The 17,108-nt window shown below is 41.6% G+C and overlaps 1 protein-coding gene across 3 annotated transcripts in view; it reads right to left on the reverse strand.

Annotated features, from left to right (window-relative positions):
- The window catches only part of ADAMTS9 (ADAM metallopeptidase with thrombospondin type 1 motif 9), a 161,907-nt gene that overhangs the window by 88,431 nt on the left and 56,368 nt on the right, over positions 1-17,108 (reverse strand). For all 3 annotated transcript variants that reach the window (XM_019469804.2, XM_019469803.2, XM_019469801.2), the window contains 5 exons: positions 9,035-9,201; positions 8,813-8,942; positions 8,037-8,163; positions 2,061-2,271; positions 1,398-1,562 (listed from right to left, as the gene is read on the reverse strand). In XM_019469804.2, the coding sequence (XP_019325349.2) occupies positions 1,398-1,562; positions 2,061-2,271; positions 8,037-8,163; positions 8,813-8,942; positions 9,035-9,201 (800 nt within the window). The remainder of the gene's footprint in view (positions 1-1,397; positions 1,563-2,060; positions 2,272-8,036; positions 8,164-8,812; positions 8,943-9,034; positions 9,202-17,108) is intronic.

Here is a 17,108-nt window from a genome sequence, read left to right on the forward strand (position 1 = left end):
CACAGTGGGGATAACAGTAGTATCCAATGCAAAGAATTGTGAAAACTAACCGAAAAAATCCAAATAAAGTGCTTACCATATGTTCATTTAATAAATGTTAAATATCATCCTTATCATTATCCGTGCTCATTGTAGAACATTTGAAAAATACAGAAAAACAGGAGAAAACTATAATGATTAAAAAAAAAAATCTCCCTACCCAGGGATAATCATTATTAACATTTTGCTGTTTTCTTCCCAGGTTTTTAAGCTAAGGAATGTTGCATCATACTGAATATATAGTTAGCATCCCCCCACCTCCATTTTACCAAGTATTCTTGCAAAGGTTGGTTACTCGATTTGAAGTGGTCCTTTAGCTATCATTAGCTATCTAAGTAAAACTTTAACCCACTACCTTCTTTCATCTTTTTAAAACCAAACACTGGAGTTTAAGCTAAGGCAGCTTGTTAACAGAACAAAAACAGTGGGTTTGTTGTTAACTTGTGCAGGAATCAGACACTGTTAATCATATGCATTCACTCTCAGCCATTTCAGGGGCATCTATAATATCCTTTTAAGATTCGTATTTTATTTGCTGTTGAAAGGAAACAGTTAATATTGTGCTTACATGGTTGAGATAAGGAAATGGGCACAGAAGTTGTTCAGGGAAACCTCTTTCCCCACATTCCTGACTTGGCCCCCAAGTAAGGGAACTTCTGCTCTCCTTTCCCCTTGCTCCCATAAAAGAAGACGGAGGCAGTCACCTGCTTGGTGAGACTCTCACTGGTCTGGGTTAATAGTGAGTGTTAATACCGCACCATAAAAGCAAGAAAAAGGCTCTTCCTTCTTTCTCTTGCTGTCCTGGGGCCACCTGTGCTAAGCAATGAGGCTTTGCCTTTTGCTTCATCAGGTAAGGGATGAGACAGGTAAAAGTCTGGAACCCTCAACTAGTCCTTTCTTTTCTAAGTTTTCCACTAGCAACTGGATGGGTGAGTCCAATAGGTTACTTACTGGGGTTGAACGATCTTATTTCACAGACGAGAACGTAGAAAACCTCTTTTGTTTCTTTTTCTTTTTAACTTCAGTTCTAAGCCAGCACAGATTTCGGATTAACAAAGCCCTTGTTTTCTTTTACAATGATTTAGCAGGGGCTCAAAGAGGAGGAAAGGTAAGACGCAGGAACTTCAAAATCACCAACAGAAGCTATCACAGTGGGTGATCCGGCCAAACCCACCACGCCTCTGAGGTCACCAGTGGACCAGTCACATCCTGTACGGCAGCCATGGGGCAGATGGGGAACCACAGTTGCTTCCTCCGGGGTAGGGGGCAGAAAGGTGCAGCAGGTTTAGGTTGCACTGAGCCGCAGAGACTCAAAGTACCACAGATGACCTGAGGAAATAAGAGTCCTCTTATCTTACCTCTGACCAGTCTGCTGACTTCCACTGTGGACAAGAGAACTCATTGCATCTCTGAATGGTGACTTTCTCTTGATGTGCGCATTTGCGATCGTCCAGTACATCATTGCGGGTGTTGACGCAAATCGCCCTTCTTCTCTGGCTGCCACCGTCACAGCTTTTGGAGCACTGAAAGGAAAATGAACGAAATAAAACCGCTGCTAAGTTTCCTACCCAGCGTGGTCAAGATCCTGGCTCTGTCCTGTGTCTCCTCCGGCCCTTAAGAAACACCCACCCACCCAACCCGATTCTAGTGGTGATTTGGGGAGCATCTGTTCATGTTATCAATTTATTTACCAATTTCATAGTGAAGTCAGTATTAGTAAACGGACACAGGGAAAGAAATTTGGAAACGGTTTGCGGGGTATGGAAAAGGGGATTGGATGAGTTGTTCCACTGCCCCCGGTTTTCCACATGCCATGGTCAATGTCATATCATCAAACATTACAAATTGATCATGGTACTCTTTTCTGCAGAATGAGGTCAGGCATTATAAATCAATGTATATAGAAAGTCTAAATGGGGGGTTCTCAATGCAGCCCTCACTAATCCATTAGTTGATCAGCCATCATTAACTACTCAGAGTTAGCATCCAAGAAAACGCTCATCGAGTGAGAACCGACTTACTTCAGTCCAGGCAGAATAGCGCCAGCCACCCGTGTTACATTCTCCTGAGCACTTTTCCCGGTTGCTTGGTTTGGGGTGACTGTTGCAAAAACTGTCGTCAACCTTCTCGGTCTTCCCATCTAGCCTGCTATATTTGGCACAGTAGATGTCTAGTGTGCGGTAACCCAAGCCACACTGGGCGCTACATTCACTCCTGCTGGCAATGTGCCACCTATGCATAAATAATGGGGAGAAACCAACATTTCTGTTAAATATGTATGTCCCATTTATAGTCAGCCGGTGGAAAAATTGAGTTCTTTTTTCTTCCTTAACTCAAATACCGCGAAACCCAAAGCCACAGTCAGCTACTGAAATCCAATTTTAAACCAACATATCCATGTATTTTTCATGGCTGCCAATGTACATGGAAGTCAGAGTGGAAGTCAGAGGTGCCATCTTTGTGAAGATTCTCCCTTCAGTCAATCTGAAGTTCAAGCAACCAAAAAGAGGAAAACATTGGAATTCAGCAGAGCAAAAAAAAGCAATTTTGTATTTAAAAGGCTCATGCAACTCAGCATTTCATTTCTCAAGAAGGCTGCTTCTAATAGACCACCACTGTTGGAAACTCTCCCGAGAAAGCCTCCTTCATAGGGGCCAGGCTGAAAAGCGTTTAGTGAATATCCTGTGACTTACTAAAGGCACGGATAGTTGGAGGGTAACTGTGAATTTCAAGTGTGCTGAACTCTGTATACGTTACTGTGAATAAAGACTAAGCTCCTTTTAGACATGGACCACAGTCTACACAGTTTAATTATACAATTTTTTTTTAAAAGACTTACGTTTTTAGAGCAGCTTTAAGGTCCATGGCAAAACAGAGAGGGAGGTACAGAGGTTTCCCATAGGCACCAGCCCCCACACATGCATACCCTCCCCAGTATCAACATTCTACCCACAGAGGGTGCATGTGTTATAATCAATTACACTGACATATCAGCACCACCCCAAATCCATAGTTTACACGAGTGCTTACTCTTGGTGTTGTATGTTCCATAGGTTTAGACAAATGTAAAATCACATGTATCCATCACTATCATATCATAGAATATTTTCACAAAAAACCTAAAAATTCTGTTCTTCATCTATTCATCCCTCCTGGCCCCATGATGATATACTTTTAAATTCAGAATTGAATCGACAAATCTTTATCATCTTTGTATCCCTAATACCTCTAATGAGCCTTTCTTGGGACGCAAGATGTACTCTGTGTGTGCTGAGGAATTGAGTTATTCTTAAATGCCCCCAAAACACAGTGCTTAAATTAAAAAAAAAAAAAATCCTAAACTGAATAGAAGAGCATGAATAAATAAGCTTAAAAGGTAGGTTGTTGGTTCAATTTAGTAATCAAAAAAGGATAATTTCTTTACATTCTTCATTTGAATTAACTCTTGTTAATTGTCTCCTCAGAAATTGGGTGGTTTGCCAAATACAGGGAGCCTGAAGAATTCTTCCATCCACACCTGTCCAGGGGCAAGGCTGGAAAACAATGAGTACTGGCCACACGCTTATCTTGGAGTTTCTCACAAATGCTTAAAAGTAGGTCAGAGTTGACCAACTTTTACGTTTGGCATATAAAGTGGGCTACTGAGATTTTCCGTTAGAGTGACACAGTATTTTGGGATTTTGTTCTCACCGGAACATGTTAAATGAGGGATTGTAAAACAAAGCTTTATCTCATCCTGTCAAAGTTTAATCTGGGCAAACTCTCACTTCCCTGAGGAAGTGAGGCAAAAATGCGGTCCAATTCAACAGAGGCATCTGGAACTTTCATCTGCTCTTTGATTCTTGGCTACCTTCTCTCTGCCTTCATCACCATTTTCTCGTAGAAAGCTTATCCCGGGTAAGGGAGGTAGGAGTCCTGCCCCTACCCCCCAGCCCCCCACAAAAAACAATACACCAGTAGGTCAAGTGTAGTAAGTCTCACTGATATTCACACAATCCCTGGAATTTGAACAGAGAAGCTGGAAGAGACTGTGGAAATGTTACAGCATGGCCTTAGGAAAGTTCTTTTCAAAATGCGGTCACCCGCTTCATATTCTCTCCCTGGAAGGTGGTCTCAGCTTGAGTGTTTTGAATTCATTTGGTTCATTTCATGTGACAAATCATTTTATGACTATATTTCAGAGAGGCAAAGTGTTTATTATAAGTGGAAACAAAACAATGTATATGCCTCCGTGGGTGGGCCGGCGGCTGTGAAGTACATAAAACTAGGAATCAATTTGGGAACTACTGATTTAAGCAGGTTTCTGTATTTCAGGGCTTTCTCAGGGCCTTCCAAGTGTTAAATGACATGATGCATTTCCACACGGGAGGAGACAGTTGGTAAGGCTCCTCACGCATACTGGTTCTCCACAAATCATCTCGTGGAACTCGTGTTCCACAAACACGCTTTGGGAAAAACTATTTAGAGTTTGATCCATCAGTAACAGTCCTCTCTCCAGTCTTTCAGTGTTTTCCACAGACATTCAGCAATAATTAGTATGAACCACAATGAAATGACAGTCGGGTCCACAGAGAGAAGAAAGACAGAACACCTTTTCTGGGGCTTGGTATATATTTTTGTACATTTTTCAGCGAACAACTTTATTTTTCCGACAGTCTATAAAATTCAGTAAGGAATGAGTCTGAGTGCTGACAAGGAAGCACGATCTATTTAATTTCAGATGCGAGAATGCACCTGTATAGTTGCAAGGGTAGGCAGGACTGCAGTTCCTTCACTTTCTTTTCTTTGATCAGCCAGAGGTCCTATTATGATCCAAGCCTGTTCCCAGAGCAGCTATCCCTCCTCCTCTACTTCTGTAGAATTAAGTACTTTTTTTTTTAAAGTATTAAAACAAGGTGGCTTACTCCAAATGCGGAATTTACAATAGCACCTTTGACACACCTACTTTATGAAATGAAGAGACTTTAAGCTCTGGTTTGACCTGGGTATTATGAAGTTATACCTGGGTGTGAACGTGAGCTCCAACACCCAGGTGTTTCCAACACCCAGACAGGTGACTCAACCTCACCAAGCTTCAGTGTCTTCATCTGCAAGATGGGGGGAAATTGCGTCCAATTTATCGAAACGTTAAATAAGCTACAACATGAATAGCATTTAATACACAAGCCAGGCCTTCAAGAAGAGTAGCTGTTATCATTATTACTACCACCCTTGGTATTTTATTCTGCAGCCAAGTTCTAAGTATCACGTAGCTCTGCAGAAGCCAATAACACAAAGTTTGAGGAGAAACCCAGTTGAGATCTTTGGTATCATTCTACATAAAAGTCTCATGGACTTGAGGCTACCTGTAATTGCATTCACTTTGTAAAATTTGCTTTAATTTTTGTTTTACATCTGAAAGCTTCCAATGCAGGAGAAACTCTGCAGAACAGTGATTCGCTAGCAATACCACAAACTAAATCGTGGCTTGCTTTAAATCTATTTGAAGTTAAGAATATTCATTTCTGGAAGTAATTGCTCAAACATCTCCACCCTCGCGTTGGTCCTTAGGTAGGCTTTCAGCAGGGTTCTTAAAGAATTGTTTATTTACTTAAGGTCACATTCTAGGACTTGAAATGCTTTGTACAAACTTGCCTTCCTTGCCACAGAAGAGCGTGCTTACAGCGCTGTGGGCAGGAGTCCCACAGCATGGGCTGTCATCATCTGAGACTCTACCAGTCCCAGTGTGATTCTGCTCGTGGAGAAGTGACAGCAAGTGCCTTACTCATCCAAGTCAGGGGACAGGGATGAGGCACAGAAGTCCTGGGAGCCGTTTCTATGCGCAAAGGTAGAAAAGCTTCACAGAACGGGATCAATGAGTAACCCTTATCATTGTGACTGAATTAAAATGGCTTTCTCCTAGGGTTTAAGAGTATAGAATCCAGGTTGTGAAAGACAACATTTGACTCCTGCCACTTCACTAATAGTTGTATGACCTCAGGCACTTTGTTTAACTTCTCTCAGCCCGTTTCCTTATTTGTAAAGTGGAGGCTAACTGTAATACTTAGGTCATTATGTTCTGTGCGGGAATTAATAAAATATTAATTGCATAGGACATATATTAATGTCGGCCCTATATTAATTTAATAGGATAGTAATAGTGCCTTAATTATTTTAATAGGATATGATTATATGTAGCACATAAGAATATTAATTATATTCTATTAATAGGAAAATACATCTTAGTAGATGGTTGACGATTATGTTCAGAGTAGTTACCACCCCAAATAATATTAATATCAATTGCTATTAATAATTATTAGTATTAATTAACCAATAATCAACACTAATATTCTTAATTATATTAATTAATTATTAATACTAATAATGTTAATATTGTTAATTAATAGTAATTAGTAATAGCAATTGATATTAATATTATTTGGGGTGGTAACTACTCTGAACATAATAATCATCAACCATTTACTAAGAACTATTTTAACAGTTACATATTTTCCTGTTAGAATCTAATTAATATTCTTATATGCTACATATAATATTATGCTACATAGAATATTCTTATATGCTACATATAATGCTATTAATTAATATTAATTAATTATTAATTACAGAACATCATTATTTTCAGTGATAATTTGATATAGGACTAATCTGAAAATGTCACCTTTCTCAATTTATTGAAGCTGTACCTCAGGGAATCTACTTACTAATTCATAGTTTTTTCCCTAAACTTTGGTGATTCAGTTCAGCAAATAGCTAACTAATTATTTTTCTGAAAAGACCTTAACTCTAATTCAACTAAATCAACTCAACTGGCTGAAGCAATGGGTTTATAAGTACATTACCTATAACAAGAATTAATACCGCAGAGTGCCAATGTCTGCCTTTTAATATCTTGGGTGTTCTCTTTCTATAATGGCTTGTCAATGCTTTGCAATAAGCTCATCAAACAAGCAGGTAACTGTTGCTGGGTAGACATAAGTATAGCGGGGGTAGAGAGAGTCTGGGTTTTGAAGTCAAAGCCACCAGGTCAGGCCTGGCAAAGATGTGGCACTCACACCGTGGCACCCCCACCTACTCTCGTGACAGACATTACTAATTGATCACAGCACTCCTCTTTTCTCTCAGAGCCTCAAGAGGGCCTTATAATCTTCACTCCAGCACTAGAGGCTGCCAATATCATTTGACCAGATTTGGCACCATGGCAAAGAAGCTGCAAAATGCTTAAGTATTCACTTTGCCACTTCCAAAAGGTAAGAACCTAACAATTTCCCACACCACTCCACACTGATAATTTCTGTTCTGTAAAAGGAGAATTAAAGCATCAACTTCTGTTACCTGCATTTAACTGACATGCAGATTACACAACACAATACCCAGGCTATTTTAATATTTCAAACCTGACATAGTCAACCTAGCGGGTCAATGAGAAAGCTTTAGAATTCTGTACCCATTCACTATTTCTTGCCTCAGGTTTCCTATTTTCTTAAATACAATACAGAGTATTTGTAATATCCAGATATCTTCTAGCTATAGTTCCTTCTAGTTGCTTCCATGACTTTCTTATGCAACTTTCATATGCATACGATTTTTTCTACTGGGTGATACACACTCTGGGTGCATAGAGAACATCATACGGATGCTCTGAGAAATGACATTTCCCCCTTTTCTGTTGACGTTCATACCAAACTTTTACGTAAGATGTGATTCAACCATAACAATACCTACGCACTGAGTTGTGAAAGTCAAATGAGAACTTCTTTTGGCAAGTGCCATACTCTATTAGCTATTTTTAATTCTTAGGAGAAGAACAGGAAATCCGCAGGCATATGTCTTGGATAATTGGTTTCAGAGGGATGGAAAATTGGCTGAAGCTTATTTCACAGAAACACAAGGAAGGGAAGAGGAACTAAACACCACTGTCTCTTCCTTCCGTTCCTTCCCCTACAAGACCCTCACTGCTCACAGTAAAGACCATAAGCAAACACCAGCCTCACCTCAGGTCACAGTCTGTGCCGCAAGGTTCAGTAATGGGTCCTGGCTGGGGCAGCCGGTCACATCTTTGATCAGAAACCGTAAGCTGATCAGATTCCCGGGTGCAAACGGGTTTGCGCTTCCGCTCCCCTAGGCAAGGAAGAAAACAATCAGAGAAAAGCACCCATTCTGTAAACTAGTTAGCCCAGGGACTGACAAACATTTTCTGTACTGGGTTAATTAGCTAATATTTTTGGTTTTGTGGGCCTTATGACCTCTGTGACAACCACTCCACTCTGCCATTATAGGACAAAAGCAACCATTCATAAACAATATGTACACAGAGGTGTGGCTGCATTCCAATAAAACTTTATTTATAAAAGCAGGTAGCAGGCTGGAGTTGGCCCACTGGCTGTAATCTGCTAACCCTCAATTTAGGCAACAGGAAACAAGATAAATGACACATAATATGACTACTAACTCCATGTCTCTGGAAAATCAAAGTGGCAGAACTGACTTTCTTGGCTTCACAATGTATATGAATCGCTTAAAAAGAGGAAAGCCAACAAATCCCGAATCGCTTAAAAAGAGGAAAGCCAACAAATCCCGAAACCCTTAAAAAGCTCAACTTGCCAGCTAAAAATAACCAGAAAGATGCAGGGAAAGGAGATTTGAGAATGCGTGCAGATAGAAAGTTTTATAGATCACATGTGTTTGGCTGCCTCCAAAAAAACAAACAATAAATAAAAAGAAACAAAAAACAGCTCAAATCCCCAAAACACAACCGAAAAGTAGATACCTTGGCAGGGTTTGCTGCAGGCTTGCCAGGGCCCGTGACTGTTCCAGTAAAACTGCTGGGGTTTGTCTTCAATTGGAATATTGAATGAATAGCGCACATCAGGGTTGTATAACTTTCCCACCGACAACACCTGGGACAAGTGGACAAAATGGAGACGATGTTTGCAGGTCTGGTGATTCCAAGTGGAAGGAAAGGGTGGTGGGCTCATGGCCAAGTTTTTACCTGAAGCAAAAGTTCTTGTTCGATGCGGTCTGTGGAGTTAATTCTTTCCACGACATTGTCGGACCCGCTGTACTCTATCACAGCGTTCCCAATGCGGATTTCCCTTTTAGACATTGTGACCACAAAGTCTCCATTTAGTAAGAATTCACCTTTACTGCTTGATAAAGCTGTAGATGAGAGACGAGAATTCACTGATTTTCTGCCAATGACTCACTGTCTGAATTATGAAATAACACTCTGATAGGCAGAGAGTCAGAGTGCAAAGAATATACACTTTTCGGCCAGACAGGATGAACTCAAAACTTAGTTTTGCCATTTGCCAGCTCCGTGGCCTTGGGAAATCACTTTCCCTCTCTCAGTATCCACTTCCTTATCTCTAAAATAGGGATTAAAACACCTGACCCTGTAATTATATTACTGAAATATAATATATGGGTCTTAATTAGCATGGCACTTGATATACAAGCCCTACATTATAGGATTACTGGTGGAAGCAAAAGTCTCATGATTTGAAAATATGTACTAATGAACTGAACATTACAAAATCGATTCCCATGCAAATATCCCTATTTTCTGTTAGGATTAGTTGAGTCTGATTAGTTGAATCTCTGTTAGTCTTCTTTCACAGATATTGAAATCTGAAAATTCACGGCCAACATGATGCTTAAATGTCACTTTTTTCACTGAGGTCTAGTAGAGTAGCCAGCCTCCAATATGGCCCCAATGATCCCTGCCTCCTGATATTCACACCCTGTGTCGTCCTCTCCCACATGGAATAACACTGACTGAGTAATCACTGCGATTATGAGGAAATGACAGACTGTGACTTCCAAGGCCAGGTCTTAGGCATTGGGGAACTCTTCCTTGATTCTCTGGCTTTGGAGAAGCCAGCTGAACCTCCATGTTGTGAGAATATCCAAGCAGCCCCACTGAGAGAGTTCCTGTAAAGAACTAGAGCCTCCTCAGTCAAAAAGAGTGAAATCTTGTCATTTGCAACAACGTGGATGGAACTGGAGGGTAATATGCTAAGTGAAACTAGTCACTCAGAGAAAGACAAATATCACATGACTTCACTCATATGAGGACTTTAAGAGACAAAACAGATGAACATAAGGGAAGGGAAACAAAAATAATATAAAAACAGGGAGGGGAACAAAACATAAGAGACTCATAAATATGGAGAACAAACAGAGGGTTAAGGGGAGGGGTTGTGGGAGGAGGGATGGGCTAAGTGGGTAAGGGGCACTAAGGAATCTACTCCTGAACTCATTGTTGCACTATATGCTAACTAATTTGGATGTAAATTAAAAAAAAGAAAATTTAAAAAAAAGAAAAAAAAACCAACTAGAGCCTTCTATCAGCAGCATCTGAATGAGGCATTTTGGAATGGAGCCATCAGCCCCAGTCAAGCTTTTGGATGTGATCACAGCCCTAAATGAAGTCTTAACTGCCACCTCATGAGAGACCAAGCCAGAAACACCCAGCTCTGCTGCTTTCAATTTCCTGACACACAGACATTGGAATATAGTAGACAGTTGCTTTCTAAGCCACAAAGTCTTGAGATAATTTGTTATGCAATAAAAGATAAGTAATATACCTTTCTGGATCATTCTTTTTAAAACTGCAACCCCCTCCCACTACCACACAGATTCCATACTTCCCATACCTTTCCCCTGCCCTTAATTTTCTTCCATAACACTTTATCCTCTCTCTCCCCAAACAAGAATGTAAGCCCCATGAGGGCAAGGATTTCTGGACCCCTTTATGCACTGCTATATCTAGCTTCAAAAAGAGGACATGGTACCCCATCAATAAATACTTTGTTTTTGGAAAGAATGACTGGATCTACTGCACATCTTGAAAAAGATGAAAAAATCAGAAAAGCATGAAAAGTCATATTGTCCAAAATATTGGCCAACTGAGAGCTTGATGGAGTTAGACCACTTACAAACTTAGGGAAAGTAAATAAAGTGGACAGAGAAGATAAGATGACAGCTGCTTCAGAAGAAATCATTTACCTAAGTCCAAGTGCAAGAGAGACTATCGAGAAAGTGAATAAAGCCCCAGAAAGCTTTAAAAATCTTTTTTAAATGTTCATGCATTTTGAGAGAGAGAGAGAGAGAGAGGGAGGGACAGAGAGAGAGGGAGATACAGAATCCAAAGCAGGCTCTAGGCTATAAGCTATCAGCGCAGAGCCCAAAGCGGGGCTCCAACTCACAAACCGCGAGATCATGACCTGAGCCGAAGTCGGATGTGTAACTGACTGAGCCACCTAGGTTCCCCAGTTCCAGAAAGCTTTTATAAAAATAACTCCTTTTCAGATTTTTCTGTGAAATTCAAACAAATTTAGGCAAAGAATGTACTACTCTGCTAGCACATAATTTAACTGGAAAACTTAGGTAGGAATATTTATCAATTGCTTTATCTTATCATCTAAAACCCTGGGCATGATTGACATGAAAATATAATTTTATTGAATGTAAGAAAAAACAAACTTATCTTCATACTACTTGATTAATTTCTCAAGAGAAAATCCCAATCATATCTTTCCCCCCTAGTATTTATTATACAATTTTGGTTTTATTTTAAGTACCACTTAATTTTTTTTCAGTTCTACTACTCCTGGAATAATGAATCCTTCTGAGTATTGGGCTTGACATAAAACAGGCACTCAATAAATCAGAGCTATTAAATATTTCGCCCCGAACAAAATATCAGAAAAAGGCCCTCTTACCTTTTATAAGTGGTGCACAACTAGTAAATCTCAGTAGGGAGAGAATCGAAATGCACAGGCCGTGTATTTAAGTGAATAAAAGGCATGTGGAAATTTAACTTGGGCAGCAGGTAGATTTCATCCCGGGTGCCAATGTCAACCAATTTATCCCAGCTGCTCCAGAAACTATGCAGCGCACAATTCATGAGGTCATGCCTCAGCATCACGTTAGTGACATTGATCTTGGTTGTGGGATAGAGAGCCGAGCTGTCTTCGGCATTAGCCAGATTCTAACCTCTCTTTCACCGATGCAGGTGATATCTTGTCTTTTACCAGGCAGGCCAGAAGCAGCGTGTATGTAGGAGAGGTGTAGAGGGTTTAGGGAAAGTTGGCCTTGCGGAGACGCCTGAGGGCTGAGATGAGGCTCTGAACATTCTTGGTGGCTCCGTGGCACCAGGGTCCTTGTTTTCTTGGACATGGAAACCCCACAGAGTTCAGTCATTTGGACACTACACTGATGCAAGAACTATTCTTTCTAGGGTCACTGATCAAGTGCATTGAATTCTGTCCCTAATCTAGTACTTTACTTACCCACTCATATAAGTCCTACCTTGGTCCTGAGGGAAGAACGAGATACCTTCATATGAAATGGTTGGGAAGAATGTGGTGACAGGGAAAAAAGCTCTTAAAAACACAAACCCTCCAAAATCTTGGCTTCTTCTTGACCCCAAATCCTTTGATAATCCTCCCTACCTATACAACGCAGTTCAAACTCAGCATAACCTGCCTGGGTCTTTGCCAATCTTATCTTAACCTATCTTTCCAGCCACACTATGCACTGCCAACAATAAACCTCAATTTCCATTCATATCCCTAAGTCAGCCAAACGTTTTTCTACACTGAGGTAGGAAAATGAAGTGGGTTAAGGGTGTAGGGTCTGAAGTCAGGCCAGTAACGATTCCAACTCTTTCCACTTTCTGAGAAGTTTACGTGACCTTGGGTAAGTTACATAACCTCTGTAAGCCTCAACTTCTTCCTCTGTTTAATGGGTTTCTTACTGGATTGTTACAAACATTAAACAAGATAGTGCACACTGGCTGCAGCTGCTGTCTGATCAGGATGCCTTCATATGCGCTGTCTTCTTACCATATCTTTACAGATGCCTAATTTAGGGATGGGAAAAGCATGACGTGAATATTATTAACATACCTTCCCAAGGGAAGGTGATTTCTAATCATGGGAAGTCTGTCTCCAGAGCCTGTGAACCACTAAAATTTTCTAACGACGAGGTCAATGAACGTCTGTTAAATGAGTGAATGAATTCATGCATGCTTTCTCTAACATACAAGTTGAAATCAAATATGGTGAGCCACAGATTTGAAAAAATTTAAGTCATTGTTTTTGCCAGTCAAGTGACCATGGAACAATGCACTTTTATAACCCCAGGAAAGGTCCTGGCCCATAGTAGGTGCTCAATCAGTGACGTTGAAAAGAAGGAGTGATGGATCGGACCTGACATTTATGGCAAGGAGAACAGAGTGCTTCCAGGCAAATGACCGTTTCCCTGTCAGTGTAAACGTCTGACAGCCTTGTCTCCCCTGCAGCTTCTGCAACGTGACATCCACCGGCCATGCAAGACGCAGGAGCTGCAATGGGTCACTGATTGGAGGCGAGGTTGTTTCCGTGGTCCCTCAGACATCCCGAGGCTGCCTCCTAATGTGGGTCATTTACACGGTGATGGCAGGACGTGCTGCCAGCAAAATCACCCAGTCCTTTCAAGGGAAGTCGCCTGCTGGCTACCCAGCTGATGTTTCACCAGAGATGAAATGAGATGTCACAAGGCCTGTTCTGTAAATTAAGCAATAATCCAGTTTTGGTCGTACTCAAAGAGCAACCGTCTACCGCAGGTCCATTCTGGGGCTCCTCCCCAAAGTCTCCTGCCTTCCTCTCCAGCTTGTGCCACCTCGGGTCATGTTCCCCTTCCCTGCGCGCTCCTTCTCCCAGTAGATGGTGAGGAGGGAAAGAGATAGGAGTCGTCAGGTGAACTGAACTTCGTGCTTTATCTCCAACTGAATTGATTCCTGTCTTCCCGTTGCCATAATTAATCAAGAGCTAAGTGAACTGGAGACAAAACGTATCATGGCAATGGCCCCTTTTTCTCCTAAAGAAACTCGAACATGGTGGCACTGGGTGCAGCTTGGCTCCAACCCAACCGGAGGGAGCGGGCTGTGTGAAAGGATGACCTTTGACAGGGAGACTTTCTGCTTCGGTACCTTGTGAAACAAATAGCTTCCTGCAAACAATAGTCTCCTGCCCAACCTTCCACTAATGCGATTAGGGGAGCTAATTTCCTGGGTTGGTTTCCCCCCCATTTCACCCATCAGAGCTAGGTTGCTACAAAGGCCCTCTCCCCTGGAAACGGCTCCCTCACCAACGCATGCGGAAAGAGCGTGGCTTGACTGGCCTTTAAAAAAAATGTGAGGGAGAAGGATGAAGATACCTCAGCGATGGAAACAGCTGTGGGTTTTAAAACCTTCTTGGAGCATTTGCTCTACCTTCCTTCGGGCCCAGCGTAAATTTGTACACACCTCAGATTGGACGACATCATGTTCTTCCTCACTTGTTAAGAAGCCACTGCAATGTTCAAAGGCCCTGAGGTCTTGACTTTCCCACTCAGTGAACTGTGACTGGCCATCTACGCCTGCATACTTCTCATTTGCTTCCAGAAAGTTCTTTGGTCAACAGGTGACTTTACCACAATATTCCACTAAAGAGCCACGGATGCCTCAGCCTGCATGTCCCAGATGACAAATCTTCGTGAATTTTGCTTTCATTCTTTACAAGGAGATTAAGAAACCTCCAATGAGGAATACAAGGTTATCAGGAAGGCCTCCCCAATTCAGGAGCCTGGCCTGGTTCATGAAGTTCAATTGAACTAAGGCTACTACTTGGAAGATCTTTCCAAGAAGGGAAAGAAGAGACAAGAATCCTCCTTTTCAAGGAGAAGAAAGAAGCAGGTCAACATGGCTTTTGGCTTTCAGGAAATGAATTAATAAATGAGGTTGTGGGGCGCCTGGGTGGCTCAATCGGTTAAGCGTCCGACTTTGGCTCAGGTCACGATCTCACGGTCCATGAGTTCGAGCCCCGCGTCGGGCTCTGGGCTGATGGCTCAGAGCCTGGAGCCTGCTTCCGATTCTGTGTCTCCCTCTCTCTCTGCCCCTCCCCCGTTCATGCTCTGTCTCTCTCTGTCTCAAAAATAAACGTTAAAAAAAAATAAAAAAAAATAAAATAAAGGAGGTTGCATGCGATGCTGCAGGATTTAATTAGGAAGTACCAGGGCCATAGCAGCCACATGTTCAAATTTATAACGCAGGGCATGAAAAACAAAAACAAAAACAAAAATGCTTGACCTATTTTGCTCAGTGCTGAAATGCGAAATGTGGATTCCCCCCAAAAGTAAATTGAAAAGCATCCCCAAGAACTTTGTTAATTGTTTTATAAAGTCACCATTCATTTGGATATCTAGGGTGGGAAAAAGTTGACGCAGTTACTGAGTGAATGATTCCAAGTGACACTCCGTGGTCTTTAAAAGAAGGGATGGTTCTGTATATTTACATGATAATCTCATCCCCCTGTTAAGCACATAGGAAACACCCAGTAAAGACAGCATGAGTTGGGGCGCCTGGGTGGCTCAGTCGGTCGGGCGGCCAACTTCGGCTCAGGTCATGATCTCACAGCTTGTGAGTTCGAGCCCCGTGTCAGGTCTGTGCTGACAGCTCAGAGCCTGGAGCCTGCATCAGATTCTGTGTCTCCTTCTCTCTCTGCCCCTCCCCCACTCACGTTCTGTCTCTGTCTCTCTCAAAAATAAATAAGCATTTGAAAAAAATTTTTAAAAAAGCATGAGCATTGACCATCTAACAACTGAACAATCATTTACTTAGCATGTATATGTGTAGGCTTTACATCAAGGGCTAAAGATATAAAGACAAAGCCTCTGACCTTAAGACCCTAGTGGTCATGTGGATAAATAACAAACAAATTGTCTCATCTCAGCTCATGGCAACTCTGTCTTCTCAGCTGCTCAGGTAGAAATCCTGGCGTCACCCTGACTTCTTTTTCTCTCTCATATATATACCATATTCAATCTACCAACAAATCATGATGATTCTGCCTTCAAAAAGTATCCAGATTTCAACCAGGTACTGTCACCTCCAGTGCTCCTAATGGGGACCAAACCACTAGCGTCTGTCTCTTGGACTACTGCAATAATTCCCAACCAGTCTTCTTGCATTTACTCGGTGCCCTTCTTCCAGCCTAAGTGCTCCTCTGAAAACACAAATGTGATTATATCAAGTTATTCCTCAGCTCCCAACCTTCACTAGCTCCCCATGTCTCCCAGAGTATGAGCAAGTCCTTTCAATGGTTATATGGCCCTATATTATCTAGTCCTGGTACATGGTTAGCCTCATCTAGAACTCTCCTCTGTGCTGCAGCTACAGCCACACGGGCCTCCCTCTATTCTCGGAGCAATCTAGACATGCTCCCATTTCAAGGATTTTGCACTGGCTGTTCCCTCTGCCTGGAATGCTCTTCCCCCAATCAACCTGTTTTCTCCTGCTACAATGCAAACATTTCAGCTCCATTGTTCCCAACTCATCCTCAGTATCCGAACTTCCCTTCTGTTGTTCTATTTTCCAATAGCACTTCCCACCTTCTAACAGTATACAGTTTGCTTATCTGTTAAGTTATTGCTTATTGTCTCTCTTCTCTCACTAAAAAGCTCCAAGGAGACAGTGATTTTTACTTACTTATTCTTTTATTTTGGCTTATTGTACCCAGAAGAGTGCCTGGCACATATTAAATAAGGGAATGAATGAATGAATGAATGAATGAATATACACTGCAGAAAATACTATGATGAAGTCGTGTATACATATCATACCGGATTAGCACGCGTGGCCAAAGGATCATTGTCTACTTATGAAGGATTTCATGTAGATATTCCAAAATACAGATAGGGATTCTAATTTGATTCAACAAGTACTCACTGACTAGCTCATTATGCCCAAATGTGTGGAGAAAGCCTTTACAGAGGCTGAATTCAGATAGATTAAATAGAGTTTCTGTCTGGACATTGTAAGAGAACAAGTACATTCATTTCTTTTAAAACATGACTGCCCAGCCAGACTGCTGTGATTTCTTCTAGATCAGAGGGCAAGCCATGCTGCCTTCCGTGGCTCGGAGGAGTCTGGTTGTACAAGGTGACCAGCTGAATCCCTTCAGTCATGACCTCACTCCCCTTGTCCTTCTCTTAATTAAAAGTGGTTGGGAAAATTTCATAATCACAGCGGTTTACAGAAG

This window comes from Panthera pardus, unplaced genomic scaffold (genome assembly GCF_024362965.1).
Source record: "Panthera pardus isolate Hobbes unplaced genomic scaffold, ASM2436296v1 HiC_scaffold_8, whole genome shotgun sequence".
In the NCBI taxonomy this organism is placed as follows: Eukaryota; Metazoa; Chordata; class Mammalia; order Carnivora; family Felidae; genus Panthera; species Panthera pardus.